We start from the raw sequence: 20,505 nt of genomic DNA on the forward strand, positions 1-20,505 counted from the left end.
ATCAGTTATCAGAACTTAAGGAGTCTCTCCAAGCAGGAATTGGGATACAAGGCACTTACATAATTGGGGAAAAAAGAATATAATAAAAACCCCTACTTGAAGTATTTTTTGAATTACCAGTTTTAAGAGCATCTCTAGTAATGCTTGCATAGTGAAACTCTGTGTTGATAATGTTTTGCAATAGGTATAATAATGCTTTCCACTAGAGAACTCTAGTCATTGTGTGATGACTGTTTTTTGGCTCAGATACACACATCTGCAAACAAAACAGTCATAATTCCAGGATTGCTTTCTAGTAAGCCTATTTAATACATGTGCTTTGAATAATTTTAATTGAGGCTGTAGGGTTTTAAATAGGATAATAAATCTCACATAAGTGTCATTAGTGAGCAAAACTTAGGTAACATTGCTAACAAGCTGTTAAAATATTGTATTCTTAAATTATATAGCCACTGAAGAACAACCTTTATAGAATCAGTAAATCCAGATATGATTCCATAGACAGTTATCTATCTGAATGTGGTGAGAAATACAATGACATTGATTTGACAATAGACAAAGATATCTACGAGCATCTAATAAAGGAAGGTAAGTGTTTGCTTCATTATGAGGAGGTTAAGAATTTTGCTTGCAGTGTGTGGGGATATTTTACATTTTTGTTCTTGTTTGTTTCAATCCTTGTGCATCCCTCACAGTGACTCCTACTCAGGAAGTATCTGTGTAGCATGGTCTTGAGAGTTCTTTAAAAAGTATTCGTTTGTAACAGAAACTGTCCCCAGTTCCAGCTTGAGAAGCTCAGCGTTTGAAGCATTCATGTTTTATCTTTGTGGAGAGAGCAGAACTGCTTTAGGAAACACGGCACAGAGGTGCATCAGAAAACAGGAAGAATGGCAGCCACACCAGTGTTCAGCTGCCATTTCCAAACAAGAACCTGCTTTGTTTTGGGTTTTTCTTTTTTCCTCTTTAATCATTTCCTTCCTTCCTTCCCGAAGTCATCGTTTAAACTTTTAACAGGATGTGGTGGGTTGAGGTAGCATTGCAGAGTTGGATGTTTTCAGTCTTGTAAAACAAATAATTTCCCAGAGCTTGCTTTGCTATGTGTGAATTGTTTGTTTGAATTTTCATTTTTAGGTATTGACCACCTTTTGGCACAGCATATTGCACACTTGTTCATTCGAGACCCATTGACTTTGTTTGAGGAGAAAATACATCTAGATGATGCAAATGAATCCGACCATTTTGAGGTTGTGTCTGATTTAGAGGAATTTAATACATATATACATAAAATGGCTTATTCTTTATAGTACTGCTTAACTGGAGCATAGCTATATTAGCTAAGAAGGTTTCTCCTGGATTTTTCACTTCAACTAGTTCTTTAGCATAGGACTGCAGTTATAATCACTATTTATTTATTTGTTTTATGATTTATTTAGGGAGAAGGTGGTGGCTTATGCTTTAAAACAAAGTATGAAGAGCCCAAACTACAGCTATGTTATTTTCATGGCTTCCTAAAAACTGTTTTGCATTACATTTGTCTATAAATGTCTCTTGCACAGCTTTATGAAATAACTACTATGGTGATATTAGATATTTTTAGTTTGGGATGCATCAACCCTTAGTTTATTTAATCAAGTCAGCTGAATCTCAGCTCCCTATTATCTTATATGTAATCCTCAAACAAAATAGCATGAGAAAGTGTAATGTATTTGCTCCTAGGTTGGGTAGTTATATTATGGTTTTTAGGAAGTCGTGCCACTTAGTTTAGAAGCACTTCTCTAACTCGATTGGCTGTTCCTGGGAAAATATTAGGGCTCTAGTTACCTGCTTTTCCTTTGATTATATTATAGAATGATGCATATCTTGATTCTGACAGATTATTTCATGTGCTTTGCAGAATATTCAGTCTACAAACTGGCAGACAATGAGGTTTAAGCCACCTCCTCCAAATTCAGATATTGGATGGAGAGTGGAATTCAGACCTATGGAGGTAAGAAAGGCATTAGTATGCACAAAAGCACATTTCCTTTTAAGTGGAGAAGTACCAGGCATCTTGCTATCCAGTCTCAAACCGTTATCACTTATGCAGTGTTTTCTCCCCTCTGAATTGTTGGATGCAAGTGAAATGGACAGCAGTGTTTAATCAGACATGGACTGTGGGAATGTAACTGACAGGGGAATCCACTGCAGCACAGCAAAGCATGCTAATGGATTTTGAGTGATGGGGAAAGGAATTAGGCTTGTATTAATGCAACAGTAAATAAATCCCCATTTAGCTTCCAGGGACTGTATTTCTCCAGTACTTTTCTTGGTACTGAATAATTCCACTGTCATTGTTTCGTTCTTTTTTTTCACAAGTGGTTTTATTTTATAACTGTTTCTGAGCTCTCTGAATTTAATCCTTTTAAAGGTGATATCTAAAAACTATTGTACATTTGTAATTACACAATGAACCTGAAGATGGAGGTTATTAGTCTTTTGAAACCCAAGTGTGTTTTGGTGTAGGATTAATTGTTGATGGATGTGTGTGTGTTGTGCATTTGAAGTCACTGGATGATTCTTGCTTGTCCATCGCCATCTCTGCTAGCAGAGTGTATGTGAATACAGGTACCAACCTGAATGTTCAAGTCAAATTGTTTTAAACTCTCCCAGGTATTTACTTACTGCCAGAAGTGTGTTCCCACTAAATTAATATAATCTCTAATCCTTTCATGTCTAGGTCCAGTTAACAGACTTTGAAAACTCTGCATATGTTGTGTTTGTGGTGTTGCTAACCAGAGTGATTCTGTCATACAAACTGGATTTTCTCATTCCTTTGTCCAAGGTAGGTGTGACAGATCAGATCTGTTAGAGCTAAATGCAAGGTGTTTGCATCAAGTCTGATTTTTATCCTCTGCAAGCTAGAAACTAGTAACACTTGTATACTTACAGAACAGTCAATTTTATTTTTCAATCAGTTTTTATCTGTACCAGTACTTTGAATCAATTTCAGCTCTGCAGTCTTAAACGGATAGTTTACTGCTGTCTCATGGAATTAAGGAATTTCTGTGGTGCCTAACAGTGACTGACTAGTGCAAAAATGTTGAGAAATGCTGTTGTCACAAGACTGCTTTTGAGACTGGGAAAGGGAATGTTTCCACCGGAAAGGGAGTGTTTCCACCATTTTACACATGAGAGGGGGAATGCCCTGTGGAGTTCAAAATAAAAACTTTAGGTATTTATTTTAACATGGCTGTTGCCTATGTCTTACTCTTTATTTTGCTTGTATCAGATGGAGAGGGAAAGGAGGAGTTCAGCAATGCTTAGTGTTACAATATATTTGAGTGAAAACAAATACTGTTGATTCTGGTCAGAACTGTGACTTGTCTTTAGGCAGACCAGCCATACAAAATGTGCCTTTTCCTTAATCTTGTCCACACAATTGTTGAACTGTTTTGTGTGGAACTGTCCTTGCACATCATCTTTCTCAGGCACCTGACCTGAAAATGTCTTTTAAAATGGATAGCTCTGCAATGTTATACGTAAAATTAGTGCAGAATTGCAGTGGAGAAGGCTTTTAACAGACCAGATACTAGAAAATACTACCAGGACATAGACATAATATGCTGTGGTTTTTCTTAGTGTTTTTAATTAAAATGGAGAAATACCAAAGTTGTAAAGTAACAGTAATCATACTATACAGTTGGTATGATTTCTAAAAGGAGAAATTCTCTTCCTGATGTCAGGGGGTTCAGACTTCATAAACAAAGCAGCAGTTTAGCATTTAGAGTGTATAATTACATTGTTATTTGGAATACCTCAAAAGCACAAATTTTTTAACTAATGAATACTAGGTAAGGCTGAAAAAGAGATGAGGTGCTGAAAACATTAATAGAGTTGAGGGGCTGAGGAGGGCATAGAATTGAGCTTGCCAAGCAATTTGGCAAGTAATGCAGCACAGAATTGCGCAACCATTAGTAAGCCTGCCTCTTTCAAGTAAATAATACGGGTTTATGGGGCTAACCTCACACTAATCTTTGCTGTCGGATTGAGTGTGTTGTACTCCCATCAACTAGGACTGCAGTGCTTTCAAACTTTCAAAACAGCCTGTTGTGTAAGTAGGTTTCATAATATCAAATGAATGAAATCGCTTTTGAAAACAAAGGTTTGAAAGGTAAGAAGTGAAGGTTTTGCATGGCCCTTAGTAAAAGGTCAGACAAATAATTCAGTAGATCATGTCCCTTCTTTGGAAAACAATACAGTAAAGCTAATGTCTGAAAGCTGTGTGATGCTGAATCTGTGAGAACATACCAATCAAAGAATTCGGACAAAAATCTTCTATTCAGAAAGACAGAGCAGTGCTTATGCTATTTGCAGAAAATATGAGCAGTGCTTTGTAGTTTGACTTTTTGAGAAGTCTGCAATTTAGAACTTCTTTACTAGCAGTCTAAGTTTGTGTTTGTTTGGGTATGGAATAGATACGATTCCCTTACAAAGTTACTGGAATTCTGTTTCTGTAAGTTTATTTAATACAGTGATGGATCTTCTAAAGACTTCAATGATGTTGTTAATAAAAGCAGCAAACTATGGCTAGGGAAGTGGCGATTTTCTCCTGTACTCATTCAGATTGCATCTAAATATGCCAAGAAGTCTGCCAGGTGGGATGCAATGTGTTAATCGCAGCTGTTCTTGTGTTTTCACCCAAACTTAAAACACTAGCATAGCATGTTCTAATGTAACACCATTACCTTTTCTGCTGGAGACCCAATTACACAGAGGCTCATCTCTTTGTGGTTTTGTCCAGGAGCACTGAAGAATGAAATAAAACTTACCTCCACAGCTTAACCTGTATGACAAAATAGTAAAAGTAGATGTTTCAACTAATGAGACCAAAATGGGAGGGTTTGGGAGAATCCTGATTTTTCTAAAAATGTCACAAATCTCTGAAATACTTCTTTTGCCAGGTGGATGAAAACATGAAGGTGGCCCAGAAAAGAGATGCTGTCCGGCAGGGAATGTTTTACTTTAGGAAAGATATCTGCAAAGGTATGAAAAGAAGCAATCTGATTAACATTCTTGTGGATGTTAAGTACATCTCTTGCCTTCTAACAATTTCTTCCTTTCCCTTTGTCATTCATGAAGGTGGAAACACTGTTGTGGATGGATGTAGCTCTGCGCAGAATGGAACAGGCACCAATGCTGAAGAGTACACCTTAATGAGCATTGATACAATTATCAATGGGAAGGTCATAGCCAGTTCTGCCTGGAGCACAACACTTTTCCCCCTGTTCTGCCCTCCCAGAAACCAGATTGAGTATGTTTTGTATGCTGACTCTGTTCTCTTACACAGGAAGGAGTCTTTCCTGGTTTGATCCCAATTTTGAATTCCTATCTTGAGAACATGGAAGTGGATGTGGACACAAGGTGCACCATCCTAAACTACCTGAAGCTAATAAAAAAGAGAGCATCTGGTATGTTTGACACTGTTGGACATTGATTTTCCTGGCATTTTTCTACTTGGGTGGTAGTTGGGCTGGTTTATAGTTTTCAGTTGGGTAAACCTGGTGGCAGCTGTGGCTGTCTGGTTTAGTGTTAAATTATAGGAACAAAGGACTGGAGTGTGTTCTCTGGCTTAAATCTGGTCCTGTATAATTCCAATTGTTTTGTGATCCATTTTAGAACTTAAATTAGGAGTAACTGATACAGTTACATTACCTTCTAAGCTGCAATTGTATCTCCAGTCCAAGATTGCTCTTTTCAGCACTTAGTGCTGCTTTTCCCAGTATATTTTCCATTTCATAGTAGTTTGCACATACAGTAATCCCATTTGCTGGTCACTTGGATGTTGTCAGAGTATGTGGGACTGGGTCCAATAGCTTAGTGTTACTGGTATAACTCCAAATCATTCATAAGTCTAAATTCTGGGCATGGAACCTTGCCTTTAGCTCTCTGTTAAGAAAGCCCTTCTGTAAGTAGCAAAATTCCTTCAAGGCAGAGCAAACCAGGCTTCTCCCTTCTTCCACATGCTGCAGTGTTTTTGAAGACGGGCAGTATAATGACTCTTTATGCTCCTTTTTAAAATGCAGCAGTATAATAAGTAAAAGTTGCAGGCTAAACTGGAATTCAGAGCAGGGCATGTAGCAAAGTCTGCAGCAGCTTTATACCTTTCTGTGTACACATCCCATGTATGCCTGCCTTGCTGTAAATTTAGCTAGGCAGTTGATTTTACCTCATAAGTCAGGACTCCCTCCCACACCTCACCTGAATTTTAAACTAAAGTGTTGCATTCCTTTATAATTCTTGAAAACGGCTGTAGAAGATCTTTTTAAAGCTGAGGCAGAAATCAGGACTTTTTTTTTGCCTGGTAATTCAGTGCTTCAGCAGTAGTTCAGAATGGTAGTAAGTTTTAATTACTGCATCTAAACTCTGGTGAGCTGAAATGATTTTTAAATGATGCTTCTTAAGAACCAGAATTCCCAGAATAAAAGGCATTAGGTATTGTGTTACTGGGCCATGATGTTTCTTGGTTGTGAGTTTTGGGTTATTTCAGTTCAATCTCAATCTTAAATCAAATGTTCCTGAACTGCAGCCTGTCTAGCATGAGACATGTCCACCAAGAGTGACCATTTTTCAGATTTCTCTCTTCACATGGTGAACACAAAGCACTCAGAGTTAAACACTGGCACCTTAGCTGCTCTGGCTTTAACCTTCCTCTGATGTAGTTTTATTCTTCAGTCACATCTTCCCCTGTAGCACAGCTAGGTATTGCCCTCTTGGTCTTTGTTTAAATGCTCTTCACAGTTATTTCAAGATATACCTTCTAGTTCCTACATTGTAAGATAATGTTTCTCTACTCGCTTCTCATCAACATTCATGATTTTGCAAAGGATGGGGAGGGATTGGTCTGTCTGACCACTAGGTGTCTGTGTTGCTGAGAGCTGGGCTGCTCTCCCTTCTTACCTCGCAGTTAACAAACCAAGAGCTGGTGTAACAGTGCACTTGCCTGGTTTTTGCTAGGATAGCTCTCAGAGGGAGAAAGAATAGTAAGTCAAGGTAGACAGAGCAAAACTAGCAGCTGAGTTGGATGGATCAACTACAAAATCATTTTATACATACATATATATTTATATGTAGCTGTTGTAGGGATGTCTGTTGGTTCATCTAACCCAGAGTGTTACATGACATATTTAAAACCTCTTGCTATACAGTCTGTTGGTAACACCTGTTCCAGTTGCTACTTCTGTCTGCGCTGTCTCATTACAACATCTGAAAATTTGAAGATCGCGCCAATGAAGTGAGCTTTAGACTATATTGGCAATAGCTTATTTATGACTCCAGTTTAACTGTATCCAGGAAGAAAATAGATATTGGAATGTGTTTGTCATTAAAGCATGGACCATTCATTAATTGTGTACATAATGCAGAGAACTTGAGTTGTCATACTGCTAAATTAGGTGTATAACTGTGAGATTTGACTTCCCCTTGCCCACAGGAGAACTGATGACAGTTGCTCGATGGATGAGGGAGTTTATCGCACAGCATCCAGACTACAAGCAAGACAGCATGATAACTGATGAAATGAATTACAGCCTTATTTGGAAATGCAACCAAATCGCACAAGGCCAGGCAGAGTGCCCTGAACTATTGGGGATAGGGTTTAGTAAGAAACCAAGCGGAAACAAAACTGGCTCTTTGTAATGAATTTATGTTTCTTACAAGAAAGTTTAAGCCTTTTAGCAAAGCACTAGCAAAGATACTGTGAATCTGGTACAGTTTCATGGTGTGAAGACCAAAACAGGGATACTGCACTATAAAGTGGGCCAATCTGCCTAAATATTCGTTAAGGCATCCTAAAATGGGCATATTCTTAAGGTTTATACAATATACATGTAAATAGTAGAATATTTTTATGATTAACATCAATGTATTTTAATAACATTGTATCTAAAGTTATTGTGAATTAGCTTGCAACTTTTTTATGCCTATTCTAGAAAGAAAAATCGTCCTTTGTAAATGTAATGGTACTTGTACATTATATGCATTCCAGTTACTGAATGTTTACTGTAATTTTTTTTAACCTGGAATGTGCTAAGTAATCTACCTTATTGTGTAAGAAAAAGGAAAAAATCTTCTGGACCTGTGTGAATTGCAGATACTTCTTCCTTCCATTCGGGTTTTGAAAGTATGTAAGAACACACAAATGCATGTGCATCCCATTTGTTAATCTTTACAGCAGTTTCTCAGTTGCCACAAGACCTGCATCCTTCAACTGTAAAATTCAGAGGAACAGATCTGTCTTTATTTGAATAACCTGCAGATGCATTGTTATTTTTTTCCCTGCTGAAGTAAATGTGTACACTATTGCAGGTCAGAAATTTGCCTGATTTAACAAAAAGCCAGTAACAGTGCAGGCATGGTACAGGGAGGAGGAAATGAGAGCTGAACATAAAGCTCTCCTTACAGAGGAGCCAGAGAGCCCTGCTCTGTCCTTCACTGCTCATTCTCCCACGTTGCTGCTGTGGCAACAGTGGTACAGCCCAAAACCAAACATCTGTTCATTCTTCCTGAAAGTTGAGTTTCTCATTTGTCATTCATTATAATAAATACTTCTGTCAGCATGTTTAGGTCCTGTAGGTAGGGACAACTTAATCCCCTCTAGAAAATAGTTACAAAGAAATTACAGCTACTCCTTTGAAGTGGGAGTTGGTGCTGGGAGTGACTGTAAGGTATTTAAAATTTAGCCATTGCAACTGTAAATAAAGCAACCTAACGGGGCCTTTTTGATTTAGCTTCTTAACCGACTTCTAAAAGTGAATTGCATTATGGGTAGATAATGCAAAGCTTTATGCAAGCACACATGAAATACCTAAGGTGTAATGAATTTTTACAAAAAACTAATGGAGAAGCTGCAATGGAGAGATGCACTAAGATGCTTTTATGTACTGACATTAGCCTTTGTTCTGTGCTCACAGGTGTGCTTTAGAGAATAAGAAGAGTGCTGTTTTCCTGCTGTGGTGGATTTGTTTTACTCAAGCTGTAGGCCTGTGCTCATTTAGTTTCTGTAATAAGGAAATAAAAAATAAAATTTGCAGTACGTGTTGGTCACTTGCATGACTTGAGCCCATGTTTTCAGATTGAAAGAAGGAAGAGTGCAGTACCTGGCAAATGCAGCTCATCTTATCTAGACTCACTTCATTCGTATTAAAATGGTTTACCGCCTCTGCAACATTGCCATTGTAGCATGTGTCTGATTGCATGGCCTTAGCTACTATGCTTGGAAGACCCCTAAAATAGTTGAATGCTTTCCTGCTGTTACTGCATCAGCAAATGTCTTTCTTCCCTTTCAGTTGACATTAAGTCACCCTTCTTGACCTAGTAGGTGGCTACAAGTAAGCATCTTGTAAGTGAATGCAAATTTTGTCATAATGCCCAAGAGATGTGGCTGGAAAGTTTCCTTCATGAATTCTTGCATGTGTGATTTTTGGAGAGGGTGAAGGAAGATCAAACACAAAGCTGCTGCTTATTTGTTGAGGTGTCTGTGGTTGCAGTGTCTAAGGAGCTTACATTCCCCAGGTGAAGAGTTAAGGTATGTGCTCCAGCCTGTTCTCCATGGTCTGGCATGGTGAAGGCTCTCGGGGCAAACCAGAGCTGCTGCAGGGAGGGGCAAGCTTTACCACTAGTTCTGAATATGCCCTAGAAGTGGCTGTGTGGTATCAGCACCTGCTCCGAGGTGAAGCAGCAAGCCTTGGGCAGAGCCTCAAGCTCTGGCTGCCCTTTTGCAGAGAGCATGAGAAGCTCCCTTGGGTTATGAATTCAGGATTCCTGGTCCTGCAGTCATGAGGTTTTTCCATGGAAATAAGTGACCTTTCCAAGAGCCACCTGAACAAAGGGAAGGGAAGAAGCACCTGAGGTGAAACATGACTGTTCCTTGCCCAAAGACCTTAATGCGTCAGTCATGGCACTTCCTGTAATCACTAATGTGTTGGCCCCAGCTCAACGCCAGTAATTTGCTTCATGCTCTCAACTCAGTTCTCAGCTAGAAGATCCTGTTGGGATTTCTGGAGGTCTCTAAATGGTATTCTGATACCCAGTTTTCTCCTGGGAGTCAAACTCCTTGAGTACGAGTGCCTTTATTTCTGGATTATTTTAGCTATGCTTTTATCATGGCCTAAATCATGAAAATGTGGTTCCTTTTGTGTGTGCGCAGAGCTCTATGAGCAGTTTGCCTTTCTGGGACTGGTGCTTCAAGAGCTTTGTACAATAATTCAGTCCTGCAGAAGCAATCTGACCTCTGAAACAAGCATCATGCAGCTTGTAGGAGGTGCACTGGGCTTTCTCGGAAAATGACCTCGCCTTTTGTTTGCAATAACTTTGTTTAATATTTGAAGTGGATTATATTTGGTGTGCTGATAGCAAATTGTGAGAGACTTCCTGCGGCATGGGAAGCTGGTCAGAGGAGAGGTGACAACTGAGGTTATTTCAGCAGTTATCTGGATGTTGTGAGCTGGATTTCAGCAGGAAAGGATTGCTGCAGTCCCTTTCCAGGACCCAGGACCTTCTGTCTGGCTCTTACAAATAAACAGCAGCACATTAACACATGCAGTAACAGGGTAGTGTGGATGTTCTCTGTTCCAGGACAGCAGATAGGGATCAGAAATACAATAGTTCCCCTTGCTGCAAGGAGTATGGGAAGATGACTGTAACGCTGAGCAGTGCAAGAGCCCATGTTTTACAAGAGAACAGAAGGCAGAATGTGCATTTTGAGCATTACAGCAGAAACCCAGGCTTCCAAGGTCTGAAAGACCTGATGCATCATCAGAACCTTCTTGAAGCCCCTTTGTAGAGAAACAACGTTTGTAAACTGTGACCTCTGCAATGAGCGTACTTGAACCCTGATGGAAGAGGGGGACAGTGTGCCTCCCGCTGTGGGCAGGTGACTGAGTAGCAAGTTTTGTGGTTCTCATCACATGAGCTAAGAGATGGCAGCAACAGCATCTCATTTCCCTTTAAACAATGCAATGCCCTTCCTGAAGAAAAGTGTGACTGTCAATAAGTGCTGGCAACAAATTAAAAAACTGGGTGTAATTCTATGGCTTATGTTAAGCAAGAAATGGCTATGTAGTCTTTTAAGTCTGACATAGAACACAGTATGTTAATTTAGCCATTGAATTTAGTTATGTATCTCAAAGATACTCTTACAGCTACCTCTGTTACATGACTTAAAGGGAAAGCTGTAATCAGGATGGCAGCGACAAGGTAAGCAAAGTGAGGCTAACACCCAGAGGCATGTTGTGCTCAAAAAACACAAATGAAAGTGTTGGTGCATGACGGCTCCTCATCACTGACTTCCAAGAGTTTGTGTTCTGGCTGGAAAACTGCTAGTTTATAAAATATGTAAGCAAGAACAACTGTTCCTATCCTGGAGAAGGCCCAAGCTCCTATTAAATGCATTAGATCACAACAAAGCAGTTCTTTATGAGCGTACAGACTTTTATGAAGACATCTTAAAGAGTGCCTTGCTCTCTGACTACAGCCAATCTGTGTGGAAGCACGGAGTTGCTCTGTGTATGTTGCTCTGGCAGGTCATGTTCAGAAGAGGCTGGGGGCAGCAGGGAAGAACACATAAAGGGGTGAAGCCTATCCCCCACTCTCTGATTTGCCCTGGGGAAGCAGCTGTGCCAAGATGACCTCAAGCTTTTAAAACCTTCAGGTTTGTTCTTTCCCTTTAACCATTTACTAGGTTGGACTATGTGCCTTCCCATCCATTCCCAGCTGGCAGTGCTGGACATCTAATCCCTGCCAGTTGACTCACAGCATGGGCATTCAGAGGCCAAGAACCTGCAGTATTCTCCTTGGCAGTGTAAGGACTGGGACTCCTTGCCCGGAGACTGTCACACAGCTGCCTAATGAAAAACAGGAAAACCTCCCAGAAAAAAAGCCCTCTCCACTGAGGGGAAGCAAGGCTTGGCATCACTCACATTTCATCCCCTTCACCCTACCCTGCAGCTTTCCTGTGCATTACTTATTCCTCTGGCACCAGCTATAGCACATCTGATTTTAAATGCCAATAGGACAGATGTTACTGCCGGGAGGCAAAACTGGCAGCTGGGTCTCCAGACCCCCCTGATGCTGGTGAGCAGATGTGTCTGTGTCGTACTTTGTCTCGGACACAAACTGGACTCCTGGGGATAAACGACGCCTGTCTGTAATTCCTCACCGCTGCGGGGTGGACTAGAGCAGTGCAGTATGAACTCTGATGTGGTCCCTGAGCTACAGCAGTGTTAACATCGCCAGCAAAGCGCAATAACCCCGGCATGGAGAGTGGAAAACGAGCCAGGGCTCTCGCTGGGGTGTGCTGGTGGCACAGGCTGGGATGAAGAGGGGAAAAGCTCACTGCTACGCCCAGGGCCAGCCCTAGGTGTCCTCCTAAGTTAAGCAGCAGCGCAGCGAGCTGGAGAATGAAAATAACTGTTCTCTGAGGTGTAATGAGAAAGAGGAGGCAGAGCCACAGCGGTATTTCAGGTCCAAATCCTCTGCCCGTTTTGGCCCAAGTTCCTACTCCTGGGCTTAGCTTCAGACTCTGCGGCTGGTGTAAACCTCTTCAGGTCCTGATGCCCCAGTGACTATGCACCCCCCCTGCTGCCTTCCCCCTGGGAGAGGAGCTGCCCCTGCGGACACCCTGGCCAAGAGCTCTCCAGGTTGCCAGGGTGTGCAAATGTCCCAGAGCATGGCAGACCCGGTGTGTGTTTCAGAGGGTATGCAACAGCACAGGCTGGAAATAGGCCAGCCCGTCCCTTGCAGAGGTTCAGTTCAGCTGCACAATTGCGCTGCTGGGAGCAAAACTGCCACCGTCCAAATTAAAATGTGCAACATCCAAGCACTGCCAGACATGAAACATCCTGAACAGCCATGTGGGGCGGAGAGGAGGATTCCCCTCTCGAATGCGGTTAGGTCTTGCTCTTAAAGTAATGAATTCTAGACAAAAAACTTCACTCACTGTTTAAAACAAATCTGTCTGGGCCTCTGTCCTGGGCTCAGCAGTAGCAGTCATTTTTCTTCTTCTTAGTAGCTGGTGCAGTGCTGTGTTTTTGACTTTCAGCCTGGGAACAGCACTGATAACACCAGTGTTTTTAGTTACTGCTCAGTAACATTTACTCTGACCAAGGACTTTCTGAGCCTCAAGCTCTGCCAGGGAGGAGGGGAAGCCAGGAGGAAGCAGAGCCAGGACACCTGACCCAAACTGACCAAAGAGGTATTCCATACCACAGCACGTCATGCCCACTGTATAAACTGGGGCAGTTACCCAGAAGGGCTAGATCACTGCTCGGGTTGGGCTGGGTATCAGTCGGCGGGTAGTGAGTGGTTGTATTCTCTTCCCTTGTTATTTCCCTTATCATTATTATCATTGGTGGTAGCAGCAGTGGTTTGTGTTATACCTTAGTTACTGAACTGCTCTTATCTCAATCCATGGGAGTTATATTCTTTTGATTCTCCTCCCCATCCCTCCAGCAGGGGGGGGGGGGGGTGTGGAAGAAGGAGGAGGGAGGGAGTGAGCAGCTGCATGGTTCTGAGTTACTGGCTGGGCTTAAACCACAACAGGTTCCTCAGAGAATGACACAAAATAACACATTTCAAATTGTTTTTCCCCTCTACTTATGCCGCAGCTTGACTGGCACTAATCCCATTGCTTCTGCCGGGACAGGGGTAGGGCATTTCCAGAGGCACAGGTGAACAGCAGAGCTCCAGAAGGGAGTGTCCATGTGTTCCTGGAAGCTTATTCTGACTTCCCACTTCCCAGTCATCCCAGCACATGTGATGTTATTGCTATCTGTCCGTTTACATGCAGGCCACAAGGATTTGATGATGTGTCATGGCTGGGTGGGCCAGGTCCTCTGGCTGTGACTCCAGCTTCCAGCAATGCAGCATGTTTTGGCCTTGCTGTGAGCTGATAGAATGACACTGCCCTGAATCCAAACCCAGCATTAGGACAAGCTTTTAATTTTCATCATACCTTGGAGGAGCAAAACCCACACAACAGGAAACTCAGGAGATTCAAACTGTGCAACAAGGGTATACAGGGAAAAAGCTCTGCAGGCTGCTTTGATTTTCAGTGGCTGCCTTCTGTGCTCACATGTCTGTACAAAGCTCTGTAATGCAGTTCAAGATATATCAGGGCAAGCCGTTCTCTGGGGGAGAGGAGTACTTCCTCCAGGACCATGGTGTCCTGAAGGGGATAATTTGCCAGGCACATCACCAGTCAGAACATCAGCAGAGCTGGTTTCTGTTTCCAGCTCAGCTTTCCTCCTGAAAGGGAGGCTTTATCTCCCTTTTGTCCTACTGCAGCCAACAGACTTTTCTAGTATGAAAACGTTGGTGTCAGGCGTGTTTGCTGCTGCAATGGCATGCCACAACACCGCACAGCTAGAGCCTCCTGTTGATGTATGGCAATCATAGGCATGATGCTGACCTAGAAGAGCCCGCAGGATGACGTTCTGTGCTGAGTCTGGTTTTCTAATTGCAAGTAAAGTGAAACACATTATGATCAATTTCATTATCAAACTGCTCTGTCTTTAGAACATTTCCTCAGCCATGCCCAGGGTTTGAGAGAGATGACATAGTGACAGCCTTGCACACCCATTTCCTAGCTTTTATAATGGACAAACACAGAGCATGAATAAACTTGGCCTGTACTAGATAATTCCTTCTAAACAACTTTTACTGGTGGAGCCCACTGGCAGTGAGGACCTGTAATCAGCCAGACTTGTGTGTTTATATGATACCTACCATGAAAAGACATCTGGGGGCTGTGTCCTGGGGCACCACAGGTGGCATGGGCCTCCCAGGGGACACTGCAGGCTGTGTTGAAATCTATAAATACCAGTGCTGTGCCTTCATGGCATACCTCCAGGTGGAGACCAGCTGCTGTGATAAGTTAAGTCCTACAGCAGAGGCTGGTTATTTAGCAGCTACTTTCCAAAACTTTTTTGTTGGGGTAGGAAAGACTGAAGGAAGTAACACCAAATTCCCAGTTTTGTGACCTGCCTGATGATTACCTTGGGGATAGGCATGGGAGAAAAAAAACACATGCACCCAGCAAATCCCAGCTGCTCTGTCCTACTGCTCCCATAAGCTGTGCTTGCTCCCAGAAGCAAAGCTAAACCTATTTGAGAGGAGCCACAAAGATGGTTTGCAGGGACAAAGGCTACTTTCATCATTACTTCCCTCTTTGCAAGTCTTACCTTCTCCTTCAGGATGCACACCTCCCCACTCTCCCTCTCTCCCCCAGTAGGACATGGTTAAGCCTCCTGACCAACTGCTTCTTTTGCTCTTGTATAAGCTCTATCTCCTTTTACCCTGCCTGCCTTGGAGGAAGGAGGCTGCCTGCCCCTCTGCAACTGCACTCCAGCAACCCTGCTCCCTAAGGATGCAAACTGGGAGGCCGTGCCTACTTCCCACTGCCTAAGGGGAGGAAGAGACTTGTAAAGAGCCAGACACAGGCATGGGACACCCTATAGCCATATTAAAAGGCCTCATTACTTGTCATTACAAAGGAAGACTCTGCAAGACTTAGGCAGCCTGGACATGGGGAATGAGTGCCCAAGCTACAAACGTGTGTGTTTTTTTGTTCTTGGTTAACTAGTAAAACCAGAAAGCAAGACAGAAAAGAAACAAGGCAGATGCTGAAGAGCTCCAGTTTGGCCAAGCTTACTTATCTGGCAGCTCATCTCAAAGGAACTGAGAATTCAGTGTAGGCAGAAGGCAGCGGCAGGTCTGGCATAGAGAGTGAGCTGTAAATTATCTGCAAGGAGACAGGCAGATGAAATTCCACTTTTATCCAGCGACGAGTAGACAGAAAGCAGAAAAAGAGACACACAGGCCATGTAGGAGAGGTGAGAAGGTGAGGAGAACACACCAAAGGGCTCCTGGTGGAGTAAGCAGATAGTCAGAAGGGAATCCAAAAGTGGCCAGAACAGCAGAAAGCCAGGGAAGATTAGACATCAGGGAGAGTTCAGCTGTGTTTGTGAAGCCTGATGGTCCAAGGGAGACAAGGCGGGCATGTAATTTGGGATGGAAGGCCTTTTTGTTTGCAAAATATTACTATCAAAAGAAAACAAAAGAAAGAAAGAAAGAAAAGCTCCTCTAATTCTGAGCCACTCCTTCCAACTTTGACATCCTCAAGTGGCTGCCAAGGAATGCTTGCATGCTCTTACCCTGTTAGCTTTGGCACACAGCAAGGCAGGCCAGAACTCCTTTGTGCCTGGCTACCGTGGACGTGGTTTTGGACGTGCAACTGGCAACTCTTTTCCAGAAATCCCAGCAACTCCTTCTTCCTTAGGAAAGGTTTCCATCTTCCCTCTTCTTCCTGTGTGGTGGATAGAAACTGAAGAGGAATGAAGCATTTCTGGGATAAAGTGGTACTTTGATAGGGACACCAGGCTGCTGGTCTCTGTTGAAATATCAGGCCTTGGCACTGGCTCCTCACAGGCTTATAGCAGTATTTTTATCCAGATCAGGAGTGGTACAAGTCTGTTTATGTAGACATGTTTTTCCAAGAGGGGTCGAGGCATCAAACCCTTGCTCCTTTGCTGTCTTCTGCAGAGGTCTGAGCTCCAGACTCCTCTCACATTTGACCTCCAAGTTTCCCAGGCACCTCAGAGCACACTTCTCTAGACAGCACCGAGAGACCTGTATAGCCTTAAACCATGACAACTGCCCAAACCAGCAATCCTCAAGTCCCAGACAGAGGGACTCAGTTCAGAAGGTAGGCAACAGGCAATGGCAATCTGCAAACTGCAACTGTGGTTGCTTTCTTTATCTCAAGAAGGGCTTAGCAGAAAAAGATGTCTCAAAGTTCATAGGAGACCCTTGTGGTGAGAGCACTTCTCAGAAAGTGGAAGGTCAGGTGCCCTGCTACCTCAGAGGATTCAAGTGCACATCATCTTCACATACAGTATCTAAACCAATTCCTTAACATATTTTTAAAAGGGTATCTGGAGAGGATGGGAAGTCTCCATCCTCGTTATCGGACTTTGCTGCCATAGAGAACAAAACAAAAGATATTTTTAAACCCCTGTAAAAATATGCAATGAGCTGACATCTTCATTACTGTCCAGTGCTCTTCCTGTCTAATCTCAAAAAGCATAAAAGAGAGCAAGAGATGGCCAAGGCCAAAGGGGATTTTCAGAAGACTATAAGGTCTTTTGTAACAAGTGAGACAAATAAGATAGAAGTTCTTCTCTTGGAGAATAGTCATCTTGGGGGGTGAGGGGGTTAATATGGTAGGGATATGTAGAATTAAATCAACTAAGTTAACTGTGGAACTGATCACTGCACAGGGCAGGCAAACGGGGTGGGTCGAGGCAGTTTGTGCTGCAGTTCATGCGGGCAGACGAGCGGGATGGTGAGCACTCGTCGCATGACCAGGGCCCGGTCCGGGAGCTCTGCTCTGGCTGCCCCGGCGGTGGCCAGCGCAGGCACCCAGACAGAGCCGATGAGAGGGGAGGCTGCAGGGCAGAGCTCGGTGTGTAGAGAGTGCCTGCACTGGTCTGGTGAGGGGAGGGTGCACGATGGGCAGGGCTGCACTCGGTGCTCCCTGGTGGAGGTGCTCCTGCAGCAGGGGCTGAGCTGCGGGATGCTGTTAATAGGCTGCGAGATGTCAGGGAAGCTGAGAGGAAGCAGGGCTGCCTGCTCCAGGCGCAAACTGTGCAGGGGCCTCGAGCTTCACCTCCAGCTCATGAAGGAAAGAAGGAGGCCGTTAACCCGGGAAGCTGGGAATTAGTAACAAAAAAAAAAAAACAACAAAAAAAGGAGGAAGAGAACAGTTAAAAGCAAGGGGCTTCCTCCTAAATCCGTTGTCCGCAGAACCGCTTTGCTGCCCTGCAGGGGACTAATGAGGAAACACACTTGAGCCAGAAACAGCCGGCTGATGCACTGGTAAAGATCTCTACTGGTGCTGCCAGGAAAAAGCAGTGGGTCATAGTAGTAGGGGACTGTACTTTGAAAGGGACAGAAGCACTCGTCTGTTGGCCTGACCCAGTCTCAAGGGAGGTGTGTTGCCTACCGGGGGCACGGATCAGGGATGTGGCAGAGAGGCTGCCTGCTCTAGTAAGTCCCATGGACTATTACCCACTCCTGGTGATACAGGTGGGTGCTAGGGATATAGATAGTAGTAGCCTAGGGAACATAAAGAAAGACTACAGAGCCCTGGGGGAGGTGGTTAGGGGCTCTGGAGCTCAGACAGTCTTTTTGTCAATTCTCCAGGATACAGGGGAAGACCTTAAAAAAGCTAGGAGGATTGGCCAGGTTAATAACTGGTTGAAAGGGTGATGTCATAGTCAGGGGTTTGGGTGTCTTGAACACAGGACCCAAGTTTGTAGGCCAGGTCTAGTGGGGGCTGGTGGAGCTGGTCTGATAAAGAAGGGAAAGAGCAGTTTTGGTAGGAGGCTTGCCAGGCTGGTCAAGGAGGCTTTAAACTAGATGTGCTGGGGAGGGGGGCATCATTCCATCCCAACACACCCATCCCAACACACCCAGCACCTATAATAAATGCTCGGAGCAATGTAGAGAAATCCCAGCTGCTCCAGCCAATGAGCCGGCTTCAGTTGGAGCTCGGCTCAGATGCCTCTATACAAACACCCGTAGCATGGGGAACAAACAAGAGGAATTGGAGATGTGTGCACTTCTACGGGGGTATGATATAATAGGCATTGCAGAAACATCGTGGGATGGCTCCTGTGACTGGAGTGTTGGAATGGAAGGTTACAGGCTCTTTAGGAAAAACAGGCCTGGCAGGTAGGAGGGAGAGTTGCCTTTTATGTTAGGGATAGGCTGGAGAGTATGGAACTCTGTCTGGGGACAGGTGATCAGTTAACAGAGAGCTTGTGGGTCAGGGTTAAAGGGAATATAGCTATGGGAGACATTACTGTGGGGATCTGTTACAGACCGCCTGATCAAGGAGAACCTGCAGATGAAGCACTCCATAGACAGATAGGAAAAGCCTCACGCTCACAGGCCCTTGTTCTCATGGGTGACTTCAACCACCCTGATATCTGTTGGAAGGACTGTACGGCCCGGCACAAGCAATCCAGGAGGTTCCTCGATTGTGTGGAGAAAACTTCCTTCTGCAAGTAATAGAGGAGCCGACAAGGAGAGGTGCCATGCTTGACCTTGTGCTCACCAACAGGGAAGGGCTCGTTGGAAATGTGATGCTCCAGGGCAGCCTTGGATGCAGCAATCATGAGATGCTCGAATTTGAGATCCTCAGGACAGTGAGAAGAGCGTGCAGCAAGCTCACTGCCCTGGACTTCAAAAGAGCAGACTTTGGCCTCTTTAGGAACCTGCTCAGTAAAGTTCCATGGGATACAGCCCTAGAGGGCAGGGGGCCCAAAACTCTTGGTTGATATTCAAGGATCACCTGCTACAAGCTCAGGAGTGTTGCATCCCAACTAGAAGGAAGTGCAGCAGAAGGGCCAGGAAACCTCCTTGGATGGATAAGGAGCTCCTGAGGAAAATTCAAATGAAAAAAGAGGCTTATAAAGAGTGGAAGCAAGGACAGGCAGCCTGGGAAGAGTACAGGGATGTTGTCCGGGAAGCTAGGGACCAGGTTAGGAAAGCTAAGGCCCAGTTAGAATTAAACTTGGCTAGGGATGTTAAGGATAACAGGAAGGGATTCTACAGGTACGTAGCAAATGAAAAACAGACTAGGGAGAATGTAGGCCCCCTCAGGAAGCTCTCAGGAGAACTGGCTACCCTGGATTTGGAGAAGGCTGAGGTTCTGAATGACTTCTTTCCCTCGGTCTTCATTGGCAAAAGCTCTGACCACACCACCCAAGTCTTGGAATGCAGACGCAGGGACTGTGAGAATGAAGACCTTGCGCCCACTGTAGGAGAGGATCTGGTTTGAGATCATCTTAAAAACCTGAACGTGCACAAGTCCATGGGACCTGATGAGGTCCATCCATGGGTCCTGAAGGAGCTGGTGAATGAAGTCGCTAAGCCACTGTCCATCATATTTGAGAAATCATGGTAGTTGGGTGAAGTTCCTGATGACTGGAAAAAGGGAAATATAACCCCCATTTTCAAGAAGGGGAAAATGGATGACCCAGGGAATTACAGACCAGTCAGTCTCACCTCTGGGCCTGGCAAAATCTTGGAGCAGATTCTCCTGGAAGGCATGCTAAGGCACATGAAAAACAACAAGGTGCTTGGTGACAGCCAGCATGGCTTCACTAAGGGGAAATCCTGCCTGACCAATTTGGTGGCCTTCTATGATGGGGCTACAGAACTGATGGACAGGAGTAGAGCATTTGATGCCATCTACCTGGACTTCTGTAAAGCGTTCGACACTGTCCCACAAGATATCCTTGTCTCTAAACTGGAGAGACGTCAATTTGATGGATGGACCACTTGGTGGATAAAGAACTGGCTGGATGGCCGCACGTAAAACATTGTGGTCAATGGCTCAATGTCCAGCTGGAGACCAGTAATGAGTGGTGTCCCTCAGGGATCGGTGTTGGGACCGGTCTTGTT

General features: G+C 43.9%; 1 protein-coding gene across 3 annotated transcripts in view; it reads left to right on the forward strand.

Moving 5' to 3' along the window:
* The window catches only part of GCLC (glutamate-cysteine ligase catalytic subunit), a 34,651-nt gene extending 25,570 nt beyond the window's left edge, over positions 1 to 9,081 (forward strand). For all 3 annotated transcript variants that reach the window (XM_062626178.1, XM_062626179.1, XM_062626180.1), the window contains 8 exons: positions 450 to 588; positions 1,132 to 1,244; positions 1,895 to 1,987; positions 2,717 to 2,821; positions 4,941 to 5,022; positions 5,119 to 5,222; positions 5,327 to 5,447; positions 7,469 to 9,081. In XM_062626178.1, the coding sequence (XP_062482162.1) occupies positions 450 to 588; positions 1,132 to 1,244; positions 1,895 to 1,987; positions 2,717 to 2,821; positions 4,941 to 5,022; positions 5,119 to 5,222; positions 5,327 to 5,447; positions 7,469 to 7,674 (963 nt within the window). In that variant the 3' untranslated portion in view covers positions 7,675 to 9,081. The remainder of the gene's footprint in view (positions 1 to 449; positions 589 to 1,131; positions 1,245 to 1,894; positions 1,988 to 2,716; positions 2,822 to 4,940; positions 5,023 to 5,118; positions 5,223 to 5,326; positions 5,448 to 7,468) is intronic.
* Positions 9,082 to 20,505: the final 11,424 nt, after the last annotated feature.

The sequence above is a fragment of the Pezoporus occidentalis genome, unplaced genomic scaffold, assembly GCF_034315485.1.
Source record: "Pezoporus occidentalis ecotype Australia unplaced genomic scaffold, CSIRO_AGI_Poc_V1 ctg29, whole genome shotgun sequence".
NCBI lineage: Eukaryota > Metazoa > Chordata > Aves > Psittaciformes > Psittacidae > Pezoporus > Pezoporus occidentalis.